Below are 21,563 nucleotides of genomic sequence, written 5' to 3'. Positions count from 1 at the left end.
ATTTTGTTTCCCTACAGATCTGTATCTAAAACATATGCTCTCAAAGTGTTTGATGACTGACATTATATATTCTCTTAGCTTTGGTTGAGAAGGAGAAAAAGGTCAATGAGCAAAGATAATTCATTCTGGCACTTAACATTTTTCTTGCCTATTCACTCATCACTGCATACATCCAGGCATTTTATTGATCACCTACCATGGATCAGGCATTGTAGTAGATACTGAGGATTAAGACACAGAAGACAAATTCAAGTTGCACTTGAAACTTTTTCATCTGTTAACAATTCTTTAAGTGACATGTTAAGGGATTTATAAATGAGAAGGGATCCACAGCCCCATTTCCTGTATAAGACCAACTGGTAGCCTACTCCTTTGCCTCAAGGGAAAAGGTGCTGATGTGAAACGACAGAGTCCAAGACATCGACGGTGCACTATTTGGCTGGCTGGTGCCATTACTGAGTCTTACTAACCCTTGCTCTTCTTATTTGCTTCCTCTTCGAGGTGGTCAGGTGTGCCCCTGGGCACCTGCCATATCTCTAGCTGGTACTGAGGCTCCAGGTATGACAAAGTCTACTGGTGTCAAGATTCAGAGTGTTGGGAGCTGTGAACATGTGGACGGAGAGTAGTATTAAGTCCTATTCAACGCTCAACACTAAGCCATGGAGTCCAGTTTACCTTTCACCAAGGTGATGCTTTCGGGAAGAGGCACTTGTACAGCTCTTAAGGAAATGGAACTTTGATCCCCATTTTACAATAGTTTCTTCTACGTACATCTCTCCTTGAGGAGTCACTAGGGTAGGATTTCTCAACTCCAGCATTACTGTCACTTGGGGCAGGATAACTCTGCCACAGGGCTGTCCTGGGCACTGTAGAATGTTTAGCAGCATCCCAGACTCTACCCGCTAGATGCCAGTAGCACCCCTCACTCCAAGTTATGACCATCAAAAATATTTTCGGACATCACCATATGTCCCTCCTTCCATCCATGAAGAACTACTGCTCAAGAGGAAAAAAGGTAGCTGAAAAACAGTGTGGAGGCATTCCCACGTCCTTGGCCATGGAATTATCCTGACACCAAAACTCACCTTTAACAACAAGATTCTTCCTGTGCTATGCAAAATAGTTTTCTGCATAACTTTTAGTGATAAGGCAATGGAAGCTATGCCAAGTCACATAAAAAGCAATGTGAAGGATTCTAACCTTCTGTAGTCAGAGGAACATGGTACAGAGTAAATCAGGATGCTATGCTACGTTAGGACAGAGATGGTATCTGTCTTGGAGTTGTATATGTAGCATAGTATCTGGTTGGCCTTTTTTTTTTTGAGACAGAGTCTCGCTGTTGCCCAGGCTGGAGTGCAGTGGTGCAATCTTGGCTCACTGCAACCTCCACCTCCTGGGTTCAAGCGATTCTCCCACCTCAGCTTCCCGAGTAGCTGGAGGCATGCGTCACCATGCCCAGCTCATTTTTGTATTTTTAGTAGAAACGGGGTTTCACCATGTTGGCCAGGATGGTCTTGATCTGTTGACCTCAGGATCCACCTGCTTCAGCCTCCCAAAGTGCTAGGATTACAGGCATGAGTCACTGCGCCTGGCCCTGGTTGGCTCTTAAAAGGCTATATTGAATGAATGGATGCATGAATATAAATACATGTCTGATGCATTTCAGCAATAAAGGGATGTTAAACGCATGTGCATGTACAATTATGTATACCACTTAACTAGCAAATACCACTAAATAATAACAAAGAAGCTTACTTCCTCGAAGTTCAAAAATCTCCCCAATCAACATGAAACATGGTTCAGCCAAGGCGTCTTTCCTCCCATCCACATCATCACCATAATCTGACAGGTCACTGTCCTCCTCTGTCTCCTCCTGGGAACACAGCAAAGCCATAGGAAGCAGATAATACCAAGAAAATTGGTAGAGCTGTTCTCTCTCTTCAAGTGTAAATTCCAAACTATCTGCTCGTATTTTAGCCTTAATTCTTCAGTTTTCATGCGGAAACTATCCATTTTCAACACAGAGGACAGATTCAGAAAAGCTTGATTCTAGAGCATTATTCAAGGCTTAAAATAAGCTAATTTTTTAAAAAATCTGTCGTTGTATTAATAATCCATGAATTAATAGACAATAAAATAGTTTTCTAGCCATTTTGAATTTCAAAACTAAGGCTTTTAACTTATTTTTTATTTTTCAGTTTTCACTCCTTTAAAACAGCAGGAAGTAAATAATTTTAAATTCACTGTTTTGTTTTTTTTTTTTACAAACATGCATTTTAAAGTAATTTAGTTATTTTTAAAGCTGTGACTTAAGCTTTTACTCTGTCCTTCAGCTAGCCCCATTTCTTGATCTGCGCATCAGCAGGTTTCAGTTAAAAACTGCCATGATATACCAGGCACCAGGCTAATGCAAATGAGTGTGAGGGGGATCTAGACTTCCGTGGCCCACTGCCTTCTGGGGAGACTTGACAGACACACAGGTAGATGTTATGATAGGGCAGGACAAAGTGCTGTCCCAGAGGTGCAAACATTAGGTGCTGGAAGGCAGCTGAGGATGTGCACTGCAATGTCTGCGTAGAGGTAGGAGCTGAAGTGCGGGCCCAGGCAGGTCTCTGGGAGATACTTACATCAGGCGAGCAGAGGAAGGGACAGGGAAGTCATAGAGGCTGGAGGAGTTCCCTAAAAACTCACAGCATCACAGAAGTCCAGCAACAGCAAACGCCTCAAAGAGGCTAAGAAAGGTAAAGACTGAGAGGAAGCCACTGGCAGCTTCAGAGTCACTTCATAGAGTGACTGAGTCATATATCAACTCCAGGGATTCAGGAATAAAACGGAGGTGAGACAGGTAAGCAGCCAAATACAGACGGACACATGAAGGAAAGAGGTGGGAGATGCTTGGGGGGCCATGGGTAGATGTGTGGACTGGAGCAGGTGTGGGTGTGCTCTGTGGGACGTGCTGACTTCCGCCCCAGCAGAAAATGCGAAGAGTAGCATGCTCCTTTTCACTGTCAGTTCCTCTGTCCAAACTCGAAGCCACCTCCGATGAAGAGGCAGTGGCATTTGGCAATGGACTGAGGGGAAGCCACATTTCAGAGGTGGTCCTGTGCAATTTGCTAGAGGGCCAGGCAAGACGCCTCTGTGCTGTGCACAGGAGTGCACAGCCTACTCTGGAGAGAAGTCTGGGGTTCAGAAGATGAGAGCAAAAGTTCTGCAGGCTCTATACTTATCCACATACCACTGCCAGATCATCCTGCTTCAGAATATCCCATGCTTCTTCATGCCTGAGAATACAGCCTAAACCCTCAGCCTGGCGTGAACCTCACCCCTCCCCACTTCTATGCTGTACCTAATCTTCCATTAGAGCACAGCACAAACCCTCCAGTCCAGGCCAACGACCTCCATCCTGTTCCATAAACACAACCTCCTCTATGGAACCTTCGGCATGGACCCCCCAACCCCACCACCCAGCAACGATGGCTTGCACTTGGCCTCCCCGGACCTGAGGACTGGTGCCCCGTGTGTAGCAGGGCTCCTGCAGAACTTCCTACTCGCATTTCACTTACCAACTCTGAAGTGGTAAAACCACTCTGTCCTCCCCTGCAAGTCACTTGGAAGAATTAAGATACAGAAATAGAAGCAGGTGCCTCAAAATGTGACAGTGCTAATGACTGAAAATGGAGGGATTTGCTTCCCCCTATGAGGAGCATGAGCTTAGTATCTGCTGAAATACGCTATAAAAGTGGTTCACCCTTTAGACGGCTCACCTCCTGGTGGGAGAAGAAGTCACGAGGAAGTCTCTCCAAAAATGAGGATAATGAAAAAGAATTTTTTTTCCCCTGCACGTCAATAACCTTGAGGTAGTCAGGAGAAGGGCTCAAGAAGGCATAAAGTGCTTCACTCTGACACAGTCTTTCATCTGAAAGCAGATTCTGTGGAAGAAAGAGGATTAACTGCTCCAGTGCAGGTAACTATCTGTGTGGCTGGGAGCTACAAGTAAAGGTGAACGAGGTGGAGCTGTCACGAATTTACTTTTATCAGACTTCTGAACCAAAAACCACTTCCCTTTCCCCCTGAAACAAACTATATAAGATCGATTCTTAATGATCTTAATGGCAAACAATCTTCTCCAGGTTAACTAGTAGTGCCCAAATCACTCTGCTCATGGGAGGTAACTATGCAGAAGGCAGAACTCACTCCACTTTGCATCGCTTGGTGCAACAGAAAATTCTTACTTTACGGCTCACAGATCCCAGGTGCTACCACTTTTGAAATACAACTTTCACTCATCTGTGTTTGACCAACTTAAATTTTTGCAAATTACACATGGATACCTCTAAATTGCCCTTTTATAGTTATATTCAGACGTTGTACATCAGCTGAAAAAAAAGAACTTTAAGTTATCACATGGTGGCACTACCTGCCAAGCAATAGTTTCATTTCCCGGGGCTGCCACTTTCCAGGCAGTGTGCATTTACATAATTATGTAACAATTTCTTTTCTTTTCTTTTGTTTTTGAGACGGAGTCTCACTCGGTCATCCAGGATATAGCGCAGTGGTGCCATCTCGGCTCACCGCAACTTCCGCCTCCTGGGTTCCAGCAATTCTCCTGCCTCAGCCTCCCAAGTAGCTGGGACTATAGGTGCATGCCATCATGACTGGCTAATTTTTGCATTTTTTAGTAGAGACGCGGTTTCACCATATTGGCCAGGCTGGTCTCGAGCTCCTGACCTCGTGATCCGCCTGCCTCAGCCTCCCAAAGTGCTGGGATTACAGGCGTGAGCCACCGCGCCTGGCCATATATAACAGTTTCTATGGCCCTTAAACTGGAAAGTTCCCAAAGTTCTGTATGTACTTACCTGGCCTTTGGAGAGAGTAAAGAAGAACATGAATCGAGCTTGTCTATGTACAAGGAAGTGCTATGGTAAGACAGCAGAATTAACAATGTGACCACAGAATATTTACACATCTAGTATTATAAGACGTTGGGCTTAGGAATATGTAAACCTATAGGAACTGTCAGCCACGTAGGGAGATGGAACACTCAGGAGCCAGCTATGCCTCTGATGACAGAGTGTAGGGGGAGGTGGAGGTTCAGGTCTAGTTCCGGAAGGGTTGGTCCATGATGGCAACATCCTATTTGTTTAGATGGCAAATGACCTGATGAACGCTATGACCCTCCCTAGAAAAATCACCTCTGAGAGGGCCCAATACTGCCACGCTGGGGACAAGGGGTCCACGGAGCACCATCAGCATTCACGTACCCTGCAGAAGACTGGCCTGGAGGTGGGCAGGCCCTGCCATCGCCATCGAGAAGGAGATTAAGGGGGATGGGCAGTGCCCCTACTGCCCTCCCTGTCCCTGAACCCTGCAGACAGTCTTTATTCTTTTTTCAGAATTAAATGGTCAGTTCAACCTGTATGTGAACTGTATAGGATCTACTGCATAGGATCAGGAGTAGTGAGATGTTCTCCCCCATCTTGATGTCCTTCATTCATCTACTCTCTAACATTTTACAAAATAGCAGGATATGATACTAATGGTTAAGTCCCAAATTTAATACAATCAGCATATTAATAGGGAAATCATTACAGATGTAAATCTTTGGCCTTAAATTATATTCAAATGAAGGAAAACAACTCGAAAAATTCAACAGCAAAACACACACACACACATACACAATAATCCCACTAAAAAGTGGGCAAAGGACTTGAATAGACACAAACGAAAACATAAAAATGGAAAACAGGTATATGAAAAAATGATCAACATCATGAATCAGGGAAGTATAAATCAAAGCCAGGAGATACCATCTCACGCCAGACAAAAGAAATGCGTTGGCAAGGGTATGAAAGGAAAGGGAACCCTTGTACACTGTTGGTGGGATTGTAAATTAGTACAGTCATTATGAAAAATGGCATGGAGGCTCCTCAAAAAATTAAAAATAGAGCTACCATAAGATCCAGCAATGTCACTACTGGATATATATCCAAAGGAAATGAAATCACTATGTCAAAGACATATCTGCATTCCCATATTTAAAGCAGCACTATTCACAATGAAGAGGCAAGACATGGAATCAACTTAGGCATCCAACGGACGACTGGATAGAGAAAACGTGGTATACATACATCAAGCTTGTCCAACCCACAGCCTGTGGGCTACATACAGCCCAATGCAAATTTGTAAACTTTCTTAAAACATTATGAGAATTTTTTGTGATTTTTTTTTTAAGCTCATCAGCTATCGTTAGTTAGTGTTAGTGTATTTTATGTATGACCCAAGACAATCTTTCTTCTTCCAGTGTGGCCCAGGGAAACCAAAAGATTGAACACCCCTGATATACATGATGGAATATTATTCATAAAGAAGAATGAAATCCTGTCAATTGCAACAACATGAATGAACCTGGAGGACATAAGTTGAGTGAAACAAACCAGATACAGAAAGACAAATACTGCATAATCCCATTCATCTGTATAATCTGAAAAAAACTTGATATATTAGAAGTAGAGAGAGGTGGTTACCAGAAACTGGGGAGGAAAGGATGGGAGAGATTGGTCAATGGCTAGAAAGTTACAATTTAACAGGAGGAATAAGTTCTGCTGTTCTATTGCTCAGCAGGGTGACTACGGCTAACAGTAAGGTATTACGTATCAAAAAGGAGCTAGAAGAAAGGTTTTTGAATCCCCTTGCCAAAAAGAAATGGTAAATGTGGCTGGGCACGGTGGCGCACACCTGTAATCCCAGCACTCTGGGAGGCCGAGGCAGATTGGTCACCTGAGGTCAAGAGTTCGAGACGTGCCGTCCAACATGACGAAACCCTGTCTCTACCAAAGATACAAAAATTAGCCAGGCGTGGTGGCATGAGCCTGTCTGTAATCCCTGCTACTTGGGGGGCTGAGGCAGGAGAACTGCTTGAACCCAGGTGGCAGAGGTTGCAGTGAGCGGAGATTGCGCCACTGCACTCCAGCCTGGACAAGAGAGCAAGTCTGTCTCAAAAAAATAAAGAAATGATAAATGCATGAGGTGATGGATATGCTAACTACTGTGATTTGATCATAACATATACATGTATCAAAATGCCAAACTGTACCTCATAAATATGTACAAGTGCAATGTCAATTTAAAGAATTCTTTAAAGGATACAAATATGCAGAACATTTTTTTTTCAGTCTCAGAATTTCTAGCTTCTACTGCAGAGGCAAAACATGTTTTATGAGGCAAAGTTCCATGCCTCTGAGAACTTCAGGGCTTTAAGATCCAAGGTGTGATTAACAATTATACTCTGAATATAGATGGTGCAGCAAAGGAAAAAACAGTGGTTGTTACTGAGGACAGCACACCTTTGGCCTTATTATTTAAAAACAGACTGATAGAAAATAATAAAGTGTTTAAAGGAAATTAAGAAAATATCTTCAGGGCCTTGGAGTAGGCCAAGACTTCTTAATAGGTGCAAAAGGCATTAACCATAAAATAAAAAAAATGATAAAAGTGGGCTAAATTAAAATTGAGAACATCTGTCCATTAAAAGAAATCATTAAGGAAAAGGCAATCCATAGAAAGGAGGACGATATTTGTAGCACATAACATCTGACAAGGAACTCATATCCAGAACATGGACAAACCCATAATACATTATGGAAAGGATGAGCAGCAGCACAATAGAAAAGTGACACAATAAATGGCCGGGCGCAGTGGCTCATGCCTGTAGTCCCAGCACTTTGGGAGGTCGAGGTGGGCAGATCACCTGAGGTTGGGAGTTTGAGACCAACCTGACCAACATGGGGAAACCCCGTCTCTACTAAAAATACAAAAATTAGCCAGGTGTGGTGGCAGGCGCCCTTAAATCCCAGCTACTTGGGAGGCTGAGGCAGGAGAATCACTTGAACCCGGGAGGCAGACGTTGCGGTGAGCCAAGATTGCACCACTGCACTCCAGCCTCGGCAACAAGAGCGAAACTCCGTCTCAAAAAAAAAAAAAAAAAAAAAAAAATACAAAATCCCCCAAACACAATGAGATACTATTACACCCAAAATGGCTAAGAAGAAAAAGGCAAAAAATAAGTGCTGATGAGGATGTGGAGCAATCAGAACGCTTACACACTGCTGGGGAGAGTATACAACTGCTGTGACCATGAAGAAAAACGGAAAAATCCTAATCTCTGGGCATCAGCCGACAGATATTTGCCAAAAGACAAGTACTAGATGTTTATATAAGCACCCTTTGTAAAAGCCTCAGAGTGGAAAGCAGCCAAAGGCTCATCAACAATGGAATGAATTTGGAATGCAGTGTATTCACACAATGAAAGCCTCTCACAGCAACGAAAATGAATCATCTACAACTAAGATGACATGATGGACGAGTCCTATGAACATAATGAGTGAAAGAAGTCAGAAATGAAGGAATCCACAAAGTTCAAACACAACTGTAACTAATCTATGGTGCTGGAAGTCGGGACAGCAGTTACCTTTGGAGGGGCTGCAGCGATGGGAGGAAGCTGGGGGCTACTGGTGATAATCAGTCTGTTGGACTGGGTGCTAGTTACACGGGTGTGTTCAGTTTGTGAAATGGAGACAGTTACACACTTACATGTATTTTTATATGAATATTTTACTTTAATTAAAAAAATCACCCAAGATATTTTTTTAGCATCTAGCATGGCTTGTGAGAACAAAAAGCAAACTACCAAGCTCTTAGAATGATGACAGTTTAACCCTAAATAACTAATTTTTTCTCTCATATCCCACATTTTTCACTTGCTTACCTGTAAAAACTTATTTAATTGATTCTTCGACTTTTCCATAAACTTTTGATCTATAGATTTGAAAGGCAGCTTGCTAAGAGAAGGCAACTGGACTTTTTTTAAAGAAGGGACGCACTGTGGGGGAAAAATGAAATGTTAGTATTTTGAAATTACATTTTAATCTTAAAAAAGATTTAGAATAATAATTAGAACAAAACAAATCTCCTCCTCCTGTACTTGTTCCTCTGAGGTGAAAACCTACCCATTTTAATCAGGTTCGAAGAATCGGGAGGAACGGAAACTTTGATGGAAAAAAACTAAAGCGCATCCCCAAACCTACAGATCCCCGGGAGCTGGGAAGTCACAAGCCCAGGCTAGTACGAGGCATCTGCACACCACGCAGAGCGGCACATGATGTAACAAATGGAAACCTGGCTCACAGAAAGTTCTTCAACTAGAAGGTGTTGTGTTTATAACATCTCTGTAAAAAGCTAAAGTTAACAAAAGAAAACAATGGGAACAAAGAAAACTTGGACTGTAGCTCTATTACTGCATTTCTTTTCTTTTGTTTTTTCAGACAGGGTCTCACTCTGTCACCCAGGCTGAGTGCAGTGGCATGATCATGGCTCATGGCAGCCTTGATCTCCTGGGCTCAAGCGATTCTCCCACTTCAGCCTCCCAAGTAGCTGGGACTGCAGGCACGCACCACCATGCCTGGCTAATTTTTAAATTTTTTGTAGAGGCAAGGTCTATGTTGTCCAGGCCAGTCTCAAACTCCTGGATACAAGCGATCCTCCTGCCTTGGCCTCCAAAAGTGCTGGAATTAGGGGCATGAGCCACCACTCCCAGCCTTATTACTGCCTCTCAGTGGCAAACTGTAGATTGTAACTATATTAACAAAATATATTCATAGTACAAAGAGAGCACCCTTCGTGGATTAAGTCGTTCCTTCTACCGGACACTGTGCTAGAAGCATAGCATGTGTTATTTCATCCTTACAACAGCTCTGTGAAATTTTAGAGAAATGAAACAGGCAGTGAGAGTTGGAAGGGAAGACTAAAATCACTAAGTACCCAAAAAGGTGCTTCCTGTCACAGCTGCCGACAGGAAGGGTTCTCACAACAGGAAAATTCACACCGTAGGAAAGGGCAGGGTAAGAGAACAGCCACGCCATCAGTCCACAGACGAGGAAAGACGACAAAGAGGACGGGCGTGGACTTTCATGTTTGTTTCTTTTAATGCTTCCATGTAATTGTTTTGATTGTCTAAGTAAATTTTACTTTCCAAAGACATTTCATTTCAAAATTTTCCCTCAACTCTTTTTCCTCCTGTTTTGATACTAAACTTTGGTTTCACAACAGTTTTCCCACAGAGAAAACAACACATTTTTCTGTAGTATCAATTTTACTCAACAACTTTGGGGAAAATTCATTGTTATACTGAGACAAATTTTTGCTTTCCACACTGCTAAGGTGACCAAAGGCCATCTGAGAAATGTAGTATGCATGACATTCAGTTTTGGCCACTATCCTTAAGAAGCAGTTGAAGAAATTATAGCATGTAGTGATGAAAACAGGTTAAAAAATCACTCTGGAGACAAGGTTAAAGAAAAGAGACACATTTCATTCACAGAAGAGGAGTCTGAGAGGTACCCATGAGGTTTCGTAAAGGAGGAGTGTGGCTTCAAACCGTGTTGTAAAACTTTGTTTTCTTTCCTCCTTCCTCCTTAATCTCAAGATGTAACTTTGAGACCAGCTGCGTAAGTGTTTCCTTTCATTCTGAAATACAGCCTGGGCATCTGCTGTGAACCTCCACTCCCTTTCTTTCCCCATCCCATGCTCCCATGCTTTATGCACACTGATTTACCCACATGCTTGTTAAGCGCACACCACGCTCCTTATCTGGTTATCTATTTCCTTAGAAGCTTCAAGGGCCAGATCCTGATACGGACCAGACACCTCTGGCCACAGTGGCGCCGGATGCTTCACCAGATGGAACAATAATTCAAAACGAGCCATCAGGGCAGGTCACGCCACCTGACACCTCCTAGACGCGCTGCGTCTTCTGCATTCCAAACTCTCTCTTTAAAATCCACTGGGTTCCCTCCGCAATTGAAGGGTGGAAATTTTTATTTTTATTTTTTTTTTTTAATTTTTTTTGAGACGGAGTCTCGCTCTGTCCCCCAGGCTGGAGTGCAGTGGCGCGATCTTGGCTCACTGCAAGCTCCGCCTCCCGGGTTCACGCCATTCTCCTGCCTCAGCCTCCGGAGTAGCTGGGACTACAGGCGCCCGCCACTGCGCCCGGCTAATTTTTTGTATTTTTAGTAGAGACGGGGTTTCACCGTGTTCGCCAGGATGGTCTCGATCTCCTGACCTCGTGATCCACCCGCCTCGGCCTCCCAAAGTGCTGGGATTACAGGCGTGAGCCACCGCCCCTGGCCATTATTTTTATTTTTTGTGTTGGAATCTTGCTCTGTCGCCAAGGCTGGAGTGGAGTGGTATGATCTTGACTCACTGCAACCTCCGCCTCCCAGGTTCAAGTGATTCTTTTGCCCCAGCCTCTTGAGAAACTGAGACTACAAGCGTGCACCACCACATTTGACTAATTTTTTGTATTTTTAGTAGAGATAGGGTTTCACCATGTTGGCCTGGCTGTCTCAAACTCCTGACCTCAAGGGATCCGCCCACTTCAGCCTCCCAAAGTGCTGGGATTACAGGCGTGAGCCAACATGCCTGGCTGAGGGTGGAAAGTTTTATAAATAATTTTGCCCACTCCTCCCCTTGCTAGCATGGATAGTAAAATCTCACTCTCTTTTTGTCACACCTCACTCTTGTTATTCTTATGATGGCTTCTTTCTACAAGCAGCAAGCAGCTGGACCCTTTGACAGTTATAGTTTCACCAGTATCAGTTCATGCTAAGCAAGAGAAAAATGGACCTAAATTCAAGTAGAAATAATTGAAGAACTGTTCACTGCTGGGGAAAAAAGGCAATGACCCATAGTAGAAGGAGAATTAGAAAAGATGGCAATTCCTGAGGAAAAGTAGGAAGAATAAGCTAAAAGTAAGATTCTATTAATAATCTTGATTTAGCCACTATGTACATGTCCTACGACAAGTCAGTTAAGCTCTGGGATCGGTGTCTCTCATCTCTCAAATAAAAGAATTAACCTAGATTAGTGGCTTTCAAACATTTTAACTGAAACTCACAGTAGGAAATGCATGCTACATTGCAATCCATAATGCACATACATATATACATACACATAAATAAAACCGAAACCAAAGGTCTATGAAACAATGTCCATTACTACTACTGCTACTACCAAAAACACAATGATGTTGACTATGTGCCACACATTCTTCTAAATGCTTTATATACACATATTCCCTTAATTCTCATAACAACCCCATAAGGTAGGCACTACTAGTATTCGTTTTCACTGATGAAAAAAGAGACAAAAAGCAAGTGAGTGATAAATCTCAGGTCAGCCAGGCACGGTGGCTCACATCTATAATCCCAGCACTTTGGAAGGCCAAGGTGGGTGGATCACCTGAGGTCAGGAATTCGAGACCAGCCTGGCCAACATGGTGAAACCCTGTCTCTACTAAAAATACAAAAATTAGCCGAGTGTGATAGCACATGCCTGTAATCCCAGCTACTCGGGAGGCTGAGGCAGGAGAATCGCTTGAACCTGGGAGGCGGAGGTTGTGGTGAGCTGAGATCGTGCCATTGGACTCCAGCCCGGGCAACAGAGCAAGACTCTGTCTCAAAAAAAAAAAAAAAAAAAAAAATATATATATATATATATATATATATATATATATATATAAATAAATTCCAGGTCACACAGCCATGAAGAGTAGAGCTGAGAGTCAGAGCTGAGCAGTCTGGTTCTAGAGGCTGTGCTCCAAGCACCGCACCTTACTGCCTCCCCTTGTGTATGTGATAGAATCCAATGCAGTTAGTTCTTTCTACTGCTGCAACTCACAACTGATTTCACTACCATCAATGGATCACAGTCGGCAGCTGCCAGTGTGAGAGACCTAGATGATCCTTAGGTCTCTTCCAGCTCTAGGGTTCTCTGGCAATTTACAACAAAAATCAGATAATTATCTGTCCTGATGGACTTAGGCTAGACTAGATGGTTTGATCTATGAGTAAATTTCCAAATGTCAGGATGAAAATGCCACTGTGCCAGTATCAACAGCAAAGGAAGAAGATTAATCAGTTTTCTTATGTGTAAAAATTGAAACGAGCTCTTGTGCAGTAATTCTAGAATCCTGCGTTCATGAGTATTCATACCTCGCTGAGTTTCCGGTGTAAATTCTGAAACTCGCTGAGCCTTCTGGGGACCGTCCAGTTCTTAGTTTCAACCCCTCCAACTTCTTGTAGGCTTACCATGACAAAGTAACATGGCAATTGTTCACCATTCTCTTCTGTAACCTTGGGGAAAACATCAAAATCGATACTTACAAAAAGCATGGTGAATGGATGCAGAAGGAAGATTTGTAAGTGTCCCCCTAAGGAGATTTCCCTCCCCATGATGTACCTTGCAGGATCCCTGGAACTGTGAATATTATAGATTTTATTCTAGCAACTAAGATACGTTATATGGCATAGTAGACCTTAAAATAGGGGGATTTCCTGGGTGGGCCTAACCTGAAAGCAAAGAGTTTTTGCTAGCCAGTAATATGAAAGGAAGTCAGAAAGATTCAAATTCCAAGAAGGAAACCAGCAAGAAAACAGAGATCTCAATTCTATTACCAAAGGAACTGAATTCTGCCAACAATCTGAATAAGCTTGGAAGTGGGTTTTACTGAGTCTTCGGACAAGACCTTAGTCTGGGAAACATACTGACTTCAGCCTGTGATACAACAAGCAGGGAGCCAATGCATCCTGTGCTGGACTCCAGACCTACAGAGGTGTGACCAATAAATGGGTGTTGCTTTAAGCATGAAATGTGTTACACAGCAAAAGAAAACTATACAGCAGGCTCATCCTGTATTACCTTGAAAAGAAATTAACAGCAAGCAAACAGGCATCAAATACCTCAGAAACTCTCTCAGAGAAGGATGAGGGCACCTCCAGTTTAATTTCAGAATCCAACAAGCCCTGATTTCTATTCTCATTAAATTTTACATTGGGAGATATAATTTCCTCTACTATACTTAACATAAGAAGCTAAGAGAAAACAATAGAAAATACATTGAATTTGGGCTTGAATTAGCATCATAAATTGAATTAGAGACAAAGAGTCAATAAGAAAGGCTAGGGAAAGAGATGAGGTTTAGTGAGCACCCACTCTGTGAGGCAGGATTATCACCCCACTGTAAGGATAGGGAAGTAGAGGCACAGACAGGGTACCTTTCCTAGGACCACACCTCTGGTGAGTCAGCTAGCACAGAGTACAGGCACGTCCAGCTTGATGAAAATGCACCTTCCGCACCTTCCCGGGACTGCTTCGTGAGCTGCAGACATCAGGTGCCCCTTTCCCATTTCCACTATCTGTTCACTGGCCAGAGTACCTCAGCAAGCAGCTACTGACTGCCAGGGCACAGAGCCTTTTGATGGTTTCCACTTCTTCCTTCCCTTTCTGCCCCCCCTAATATTTGCCTTTGGAAGATGATTTTAACACACTGTGAAGTGTCAGGGCCAGCTCTAAGCAAAACTGAGGAGGTAACAGAATTTGTATTCTGTCCTCCAGCAGCCTCTTGTAGCAGCTTTTGCCATTACATTCCCCTGAGCCCATTACCTTCCTACACTTCCACCCAAACAGTAACTATCTGCAGTTACTGAGGGTTGCTATGTGGGAGTCTGAGGTTGGGCATGACCTTCCCTGATCCGCTGCTCCCTACCTTCCATGGAGAAATGTGTATTGTTCAGCAGCTTAGCTTAATGGGAGCACCAGCAAGTGCCAAAGACATACAGAAGGCACTTGGTTAGGCTCTCATGTACTGTGTGTCCTTTCAGGGTAGGTCTTGGAGAACGTGCTTTGTTTTGCTATCCAACCTAGAGATAAATTTAAGGTTGTGAATTTTGACCCTCTCCCAACCCCTGTAAGAGTGTCAAGCCACTGGCTTGAGGGAAAGGCAGGGAAGAACAAAGATAAGCCATATTAAATACCAATGAGGACAAAAAAAGCACTCTCTTGCTCAGGACCTTGATATTTGCATATAATGTGGTTATGCAATGACCACATTATATGACTTTCATCTCCAGGTTTCCACTTGACAGACAGTAGGGCAGGGGAGAAGGATGTTGTCAACAGTAATGACGTAAACACCTATAAGCGTCTTTCCTCCTAAATGAAATTATTTTTATAGACAAATGAAAAGGGATACAGTATATTCTACAAACTCTTATCTCATATCCCTCAAAAAAACAGCAAAATAATTCAAAAAATATAATTATTGAAGATTTTAGAGATACTGAAATTTAAGCAATTGAAGTTGGCAGGATGAAACTATCAGATGCACTTACATTTTTAGTTTTTCATCTCCAAGACTCAAAAAGTGCTTTCATTTCAACTCTTAATGGAAAAATAAATTGGAATTCAAGGACATTAAAGTTGCTTTCAATTCCAGTGAACAGGAAGAACTTGTTTTTGAAGTGGAGTGAGATCAGATCTATACCAAGCAGCCTTGTATAGTTACCAGTCATGAGTGAACCGGAGTGAAAATTATGGGGGAAGGAAGGTAGGACAAATATGGTCTAAAAGAATGAGCATAAGTCTTCTACCCTCAATCGTCATTCTTCAGGATAAAATCTTTTTTAATAAAGTCAAACTTTTAAAATAAGTTAAGAGGAAAAGCAGTCAAACCTACCTCTCCACTGGTGATGGAGGCTTTCCACATGCCAAGGTTTTCACACCACCAATCCGTTCTTGCCATGTGCAGCTGAAGGTCTGTGCGTTCTTTCTCTATTAGGATTATTTCATCCTTCAACTTGGAAACAATCTGCCACAGGGAAAATATCCTGGGAGTTATGAAAACACTTAAAACTATGCAATTCAGCAAAGTACCAGGATTCAAAGTCAACACACAATAATCAGCTATGTTTCGATACACTAACAGTGAATACTCCAAAAACAAAATTAAGAAAAAAATTCCACTTACAAATAGCATTAAAAAATTCTCATGGATTAATGTAAACAAGGAAGTAAAATAATTCTACAATGAAAACTACAAAACACTGATGAAAGAAACTAAAGAAGACAAATATCTGTAAAGACATCCCATATTCATGGATTGGAAGAATTAATATTGCTGTCAGTACTACCCAAAGCAATCTACAGGTTCAATGCAATCCCCAACAAAATTTCAATAAGATTTTTTTGCAGAAATAAAAAAAAAATTCATTCTAAAATCCACATAGAATCTCAAGAGATCCTGAATGGCCAAAACAATTTTGAAGAGAACAAAGTTGGAGGACTCATACTTCTTGACTTCTAAACTTACTACAAAGCTACAATAATCAAAACAGTGTGGTACTGGCTTAAAGACAGACACATAGACCAAGGGAATATAGCCCAGAAATAATATATGGTAAAGTGATTTTCAACAAGGGTGTCAAGACCATTCAATGGGGAAAGAACAGTGTTTTCAACAAATCATGCTGGGAAAATTGGACATTCACATGCAAAAGAATGGAGCTGGATCCTTGCCACCTAACCCTATATACAGCAATTAAAGTAGATTAAAGATCTAAACAAAATAGCTAAAAATTATAAAACTCATAAAAGATAATATAGGGTGCCATGCACGGTAGCTCACAACTGTAATCCCAGCACTTTGGCAGGCTGAGGCGGGTGGATCACATGAGGTCAGGAGTTGGAGACCAGCCTGGCCAACATAGCAAAATCCTGTCACTACTAAAAATATAAAAATTAGCCAGGTGTGGTGGGGGGGGTTGGGGGGTGGTGCCTATAATCCCAGCTACTCAGGAGGCTAAGGCAGGAGAATCGCTTGAACCCAGGGGTTGGAGGTTGCAGGGAGCCGAGATCATGCCACTTCACTCCAGCCTGGGCAACAGAGCAAGACTCCGTCTCAAAAAAAAAAAAAAAAAACCCAGAATATAGAGGGAAAGCTTCATCACACTGGATTTGGCTATGATTTCTTGGTTATGACACAAAAAGCACAGGCAACAAAAGAAGAAATAGACAAACGGGAATTCATCAAAATTAAAAACTCTGTGCATCAAAGAACACCATTGATATAGTAAAAATGCAAACCACAAAATATAAAAAAATCTGCAAATCACCTTTCTGACAAGAGGTTTCATCTCCAGATTATAGAAAACTCCTAAAACTCAACAAAACCATAAACAACCCAATTTAAAAATGCACAAAGGATCTGAATAGACATTTCTCCAAAGAGTATATACAAATGGCCAATAAGGACATGAAAGGATGCTCAACATCACTAACCATTAGAGAAATGCAAATCAGAACCAAAATAAGATACCACCTCATAACCATTAGGATGACTATATCCTAATGGTTATGAAATAAGAAATATAAGATGAATTGGTTATGAAATAAGAAATATCCTAATGGTTATGAAACAAGAAAATAATGAGTGTTGGCAGGGAGGACATGGAGAGATTGGAACCCTTGTGCACTGCTAGTTGGAATGTAAAATGGTATAGATGTTGTGGTAGAGAGTTTAATGATTCCTCAAAAAATTAAAAACAGAATTAGCATAGAACCCAGCAATTCTACTACTAGGTATATACCAAAAAGAATTGGAAGCAAGATCTTTTTAAGAGGTATTGGTATACCCACATTCATTGTAACATTACTAACAATAGCCAAGAAGTAGAAGTAAATCAAGTGGCTACTGCTGGATAAATAGTTAGCAAAACAAAATGTGGTATAAACATGCAATGAAATATGATTCAGCCTTAAAAAGCAATGAAATTCTAACACACGCTACCACATGGATGAACCCTGAAGACATTATTCTAAGTGAAAAAAGCCAGTCACAGAAGGACAAATGTTGTGTGATTCCACTAACATCAGGTACTTGGAGTAGTTAAATTCATAGAGATAAAAAATAGAATGATGGTTTTTCCAGAGCATGAGGGAGGGAAAAATGGGGAGGTATTGTTTAATAGATACAAAGTTTCAGTTTTTCATGATGAGAAAAGTTCTGGTGATGGATGGTGGTGATGGTTGCAAAACACTAAAATGCTACTGCACAGCAAAAGAAATAATCAGCAGAAATAACAGACAACCCACAGAGTGGGAAAAAAATCTTCATGATCTATACATCCAATAAAGGACTAATATCCAGAATCTACAGAAAATTCAAACGAATTAGCAAGAAAAAAAAACAATCCCATCAAAAAGTGGGCTAAGGACACGAACAGACAATTCTGAAAAGAAGACACAGAAATGGCCAATAAGCATATGAAAAAATGCTCAGCATCACTAATTATGAGGGAAATGCAAATCAAAACCACAATGTGATACCACCTTACTCCTGCAAGAATGACCATTATAAAAAAATAAAAAAATAGTAGATGTCGGAGTAGATGTGGTAAAAAGGGAACATTTTTACACCGTTGGTGGGAATGTAAACTAGTACAACCACTATGGAAAACAGTATGGAGATTCCTTAAAGAACTAAAAGTAGATCTACTGTTTGATCCAGCAATCCCACTACTAGGGATCTACTCAGAGGAAAAGAAGTCATTATACAAAAAAGATACTTGCACAGGCATGTTTATAGCATCACAATTTGCAATTGCAAAAATATGGAACCAGCCCAGATGCCCATTAATCAACAAGTGGATAAAGAGAATGTGGTCTGTATAGAGCATAGAATACTACTCAGCCATAAAAAGAATGAAATAATGGCCTTCACAGCAACTTGGATGGAATTTGAGACTATTACTCTAAGTGGAGTAACTCAGGCATGGAAAACCAAACATCGTATGTCCTCACTCGTAAGTGGGAGCTAAGCTATGAGGATGCAAAGGCATGAGAATGATACATTAGACTTTGGGGACTTGGGAAAGGGTTGGCGGGGGATGAGGGATAAAAGACTACACACTGGGTACAGTGTACACCGCTTGGGTGATGGGTATATCAAAATCTCAGAAAGCACCACTAAAGAATTTATTCATGTAACCAAACACCACCTGCTCCCTAAAAACGTATTGAAATAAAAAATAAATTTTTAAAAATAGCTAAATTGGTAAATGTTGTTATATATACTTTACCAGAATTTACAAAACTAAATAATATTTTTTAAATGCTATGCTCGCCATCTCTTCAGATCTCTTTTATGAGAAAGCCTATAGGGTTATGTAACTCTGTAGTTTGAGGACAATAGCTTTGCTCCAACTCTCCTGAATATGCAGTGTACAAGGGCTCTTTCCTTCCTCAGAAAGCCTACAGGAAGTACTCCTTGCCTATGCCATTGTCCTGCATTTTATCACCAATAAGTACTGTGATCATTTTATTTTCATGTCTGTTTTAATTCCATAACCAGCATATTTGCTCCTTGAGGGCAGGTGTCAGACTCTATGTTACACTGAATCTTCACAGTGACTCACACAGCACCATGCATTTACTCATCACTTGTGTTACTGAGATTCTTCGTGGTTAATGGTTTACTCCCAACATTACCCTAGAATTGGACAGTTTGCTCCAGACTCACAAAATCTCTGTAGAGGAAAAAAACAAAAAACAAAAAACCTAGGCAGTAAACTTCAGGAATCAAACTAAAAGGCTAACTTTACCATCCAGTAGCTAATTACATTGCTGGTACAGAGATCTGTGAGAGAAGGAGGGTTAAGCAAACCACTGGCATTCTGTATTGAGGAGAAGTCTGCACCACTGTATATCACAGGAAAATGATCTGATTAATAATTAGATATTTAATTCAGAAAAGTCTCACTATTACAAGATTTTGGGGGTGGGATGTTAATTGCTAGATTGCCAAAACCTTTTTCAACATCAATATTAAGGTTTTTTGTTTGTGTGTGTGTGTGTGTGTGTGTGTGTGTGTGAGACTTTTTCACTCTATTGCCCAGGCTGGAGTGCAATGGCGTGATCTTGGCTGACTGCAACATCTGACTCACGAGTTCAAGTGATTCTCGTGTCTCAGCCTCCCGAATAGCTGGGATTACAGGCACCCACCACCACGACAGGCTAACTGTTGTATTTTTAGTAGAGGCGGGGTTTCACCACATTGGCCAGGCTGGTCTCAAACTTCTGACCTCAGGTCATCTGCCTGCCTTGGCCTCCCAAAGTGCTGGGATTACAGGCATGAGCCACCACTCCCAGCCAATCTTAAGTTTTTAAAAAAATTATTAATTTTTTACCAACATAAGTAAAAGACAAAAGGAGGACTATGCCTTCTTCTGGAGAGAAGGATCAGCTGTCCATCCTCAGAGCCCTTTCAGCCCTGTGCACACCTGCCAGAAGCAGAGTGCTCCGTGAGCAGCTTGTGGACAATCTGATTACACAGCAAATGTAGATCTGAGAGTAGAGTTCAAATTAAGCCACAGTACCAGTGAATCGCTCCAAGTTTCTTGAGAATTCTTTCATATAATTGTAGCTAAGAATGTTTATTCCATGGTTATCAGAAGTTATTTTAAGAAAGGCTGAAGAATGTCTTTCAAACAAACCAAGCAGAAAATAATTCAATGAATATTCTCTAGCTCGTCTTTCATACTGTTACCCATAGATGCATTTTAATTTATAAAGAGATGAATCCAGAATGAATAAGACAACTGTTCTTATAGAGCATGTCATATTGCAGATACTGATTATCTGCCATGCCAGCGAATTCCGTTTATCATCTCAGACATGTTCTTGTCACTGGGAAGACTATCAGGCTTTTGAGTTCTGTATGTAGTAACTGGGAATGACCCATGTAAGGGGGAGAATGAACTATTTCTTATGACAATCCAGGAAACCTGTCCATTTGTCTCCTTTTCAGAGTACCATTAATGCTCTCTTATTTTTTGATTGATTGATTGATGGAGTCTTGCTGTGTCACCCAGGCTGGAGTGCAGTGGCATCATCTTGGCTGACGGAACTTCTGCCTCCCGGGTTCAAGAGATTCTTCTGCCTCACCCCCCTGAGTAGCTGGGATTACCAGTGCATGCCACCATGCCTGGCTAATTTTTGTATTTTTAGTAGACACAGGGTTTCGCCATGTTGGCCAGGCTGGCCTCGAGCTCCTGACGTCAAGTGATCCACCCGCCTCGGCCTCCTAAAGTGCTGGGATTACAGGCGTGAGTCACCATGCCTAGCCACGGTTTTTTTTTTTTTTTTTTTGAGACTATTGCCCAGTCTGGAGTGCAGTAACATGATCACGGCTCACTGCAGCCTTGACTTTCCAGACTCAAGAGATCTTCCTGTCTCAGCCTACCTAGTAGCTGGGGACTACAAGCATGCACTACCATGCTGGGCTAATTTTTTTTTTTTAATTTTTACTAGAAATGGGGTCTCCCTATGTTGCCCAGGCTGGTCTCAAACTCCTGGGCTCAAGCGATCCACTCGTCTCAGCTTCCCAAAGATTACAGGCATGAGCCATTGTGCAGCCAGCCCATCACTAACAATTATTAAAGTGACGCTCACATTAAACTTCTTCCTACATAATTTTGTAAAAATATTACTGCTAACCAAGATGACACACCTTTGCAGGACCTTCTTCCTTCTTCTTTTTTGCTTTTTCTTTGTTAAAGAAAACTCACGTTTAACTAGACAGTAACTGGATTATAGATGAATAGATATTTTAATTGTAAATTGCTGACAGGCTCATGATACCAGTTTTTCTTACATCTTGTTTCAGGAATATTCTC

General features: G+C 41.7%; 1 protein-coding gene across 10 annotated transcripts in view; it reads right to left on the bottom strand.

The window, feature by feature from the left end:
* SNX25 (sorting nexin 25) overlaps positions 1-21,563 on the bottom strand; it is a 157,419-nt gene that overhangs the window by 13,657 nt on the left and 122,199 nt on the right. For 7 of the 10 annotated variants that reach the window (XM_055276549.2, XM_055276557.2, XM_055276551.2 and 4 more), the window contains 5 exons: positions 15,569-15,700; positions 13,047-13,187; positions 8,765-8,878; positions 3,765-3,929; positions 1,756-1,873 (listed from right to left, as the gene is read on the bottom strand). In XM_055276549.2, the coding sequence (XP_055132524.1) occupies positions 1,756-1,873; positions 3,765-3,929; positions 8,765-8,878; positions 13,047-13,187; positions 15,569-15,700 (670 nt within the window). The remainder of the gene's footprint in view (positions 1-1,755; positions 1,874-3,764; positions 3,930-8,764; positions 8,879-13,046; positions 13,188-15,568; positions 15,701-21,563) is intronic. The other 3 variants (XM_063637661.1, XM_055276555.2, XM_055276552.2) reach the window with 1 other exon arrangement.

The sequence above is a fragment of the Symphalangus syndactylus genome, chromosome 4 (assembly GCF_028878055.3).
Source record: "Symphalangus syndactylus isolate Jambi chromosome 4, NHGRI_mSymSyn1-v2.1_pri, whole genome shotgun sequence".
In the NCBI taxonomy this organism is placed as follows: domain Eukaryota; kingdom Metazoa; phylum Chordata; class Mammalia; order Primates; family Hylobatidae; genus Symphalangus; species Symphalangus syndactylus.
The sequence above is the reverse complement of the archived record's forward strand: the minus strand, read 5'-3'. Positions and strand labels throughout refer to the sequence as shown.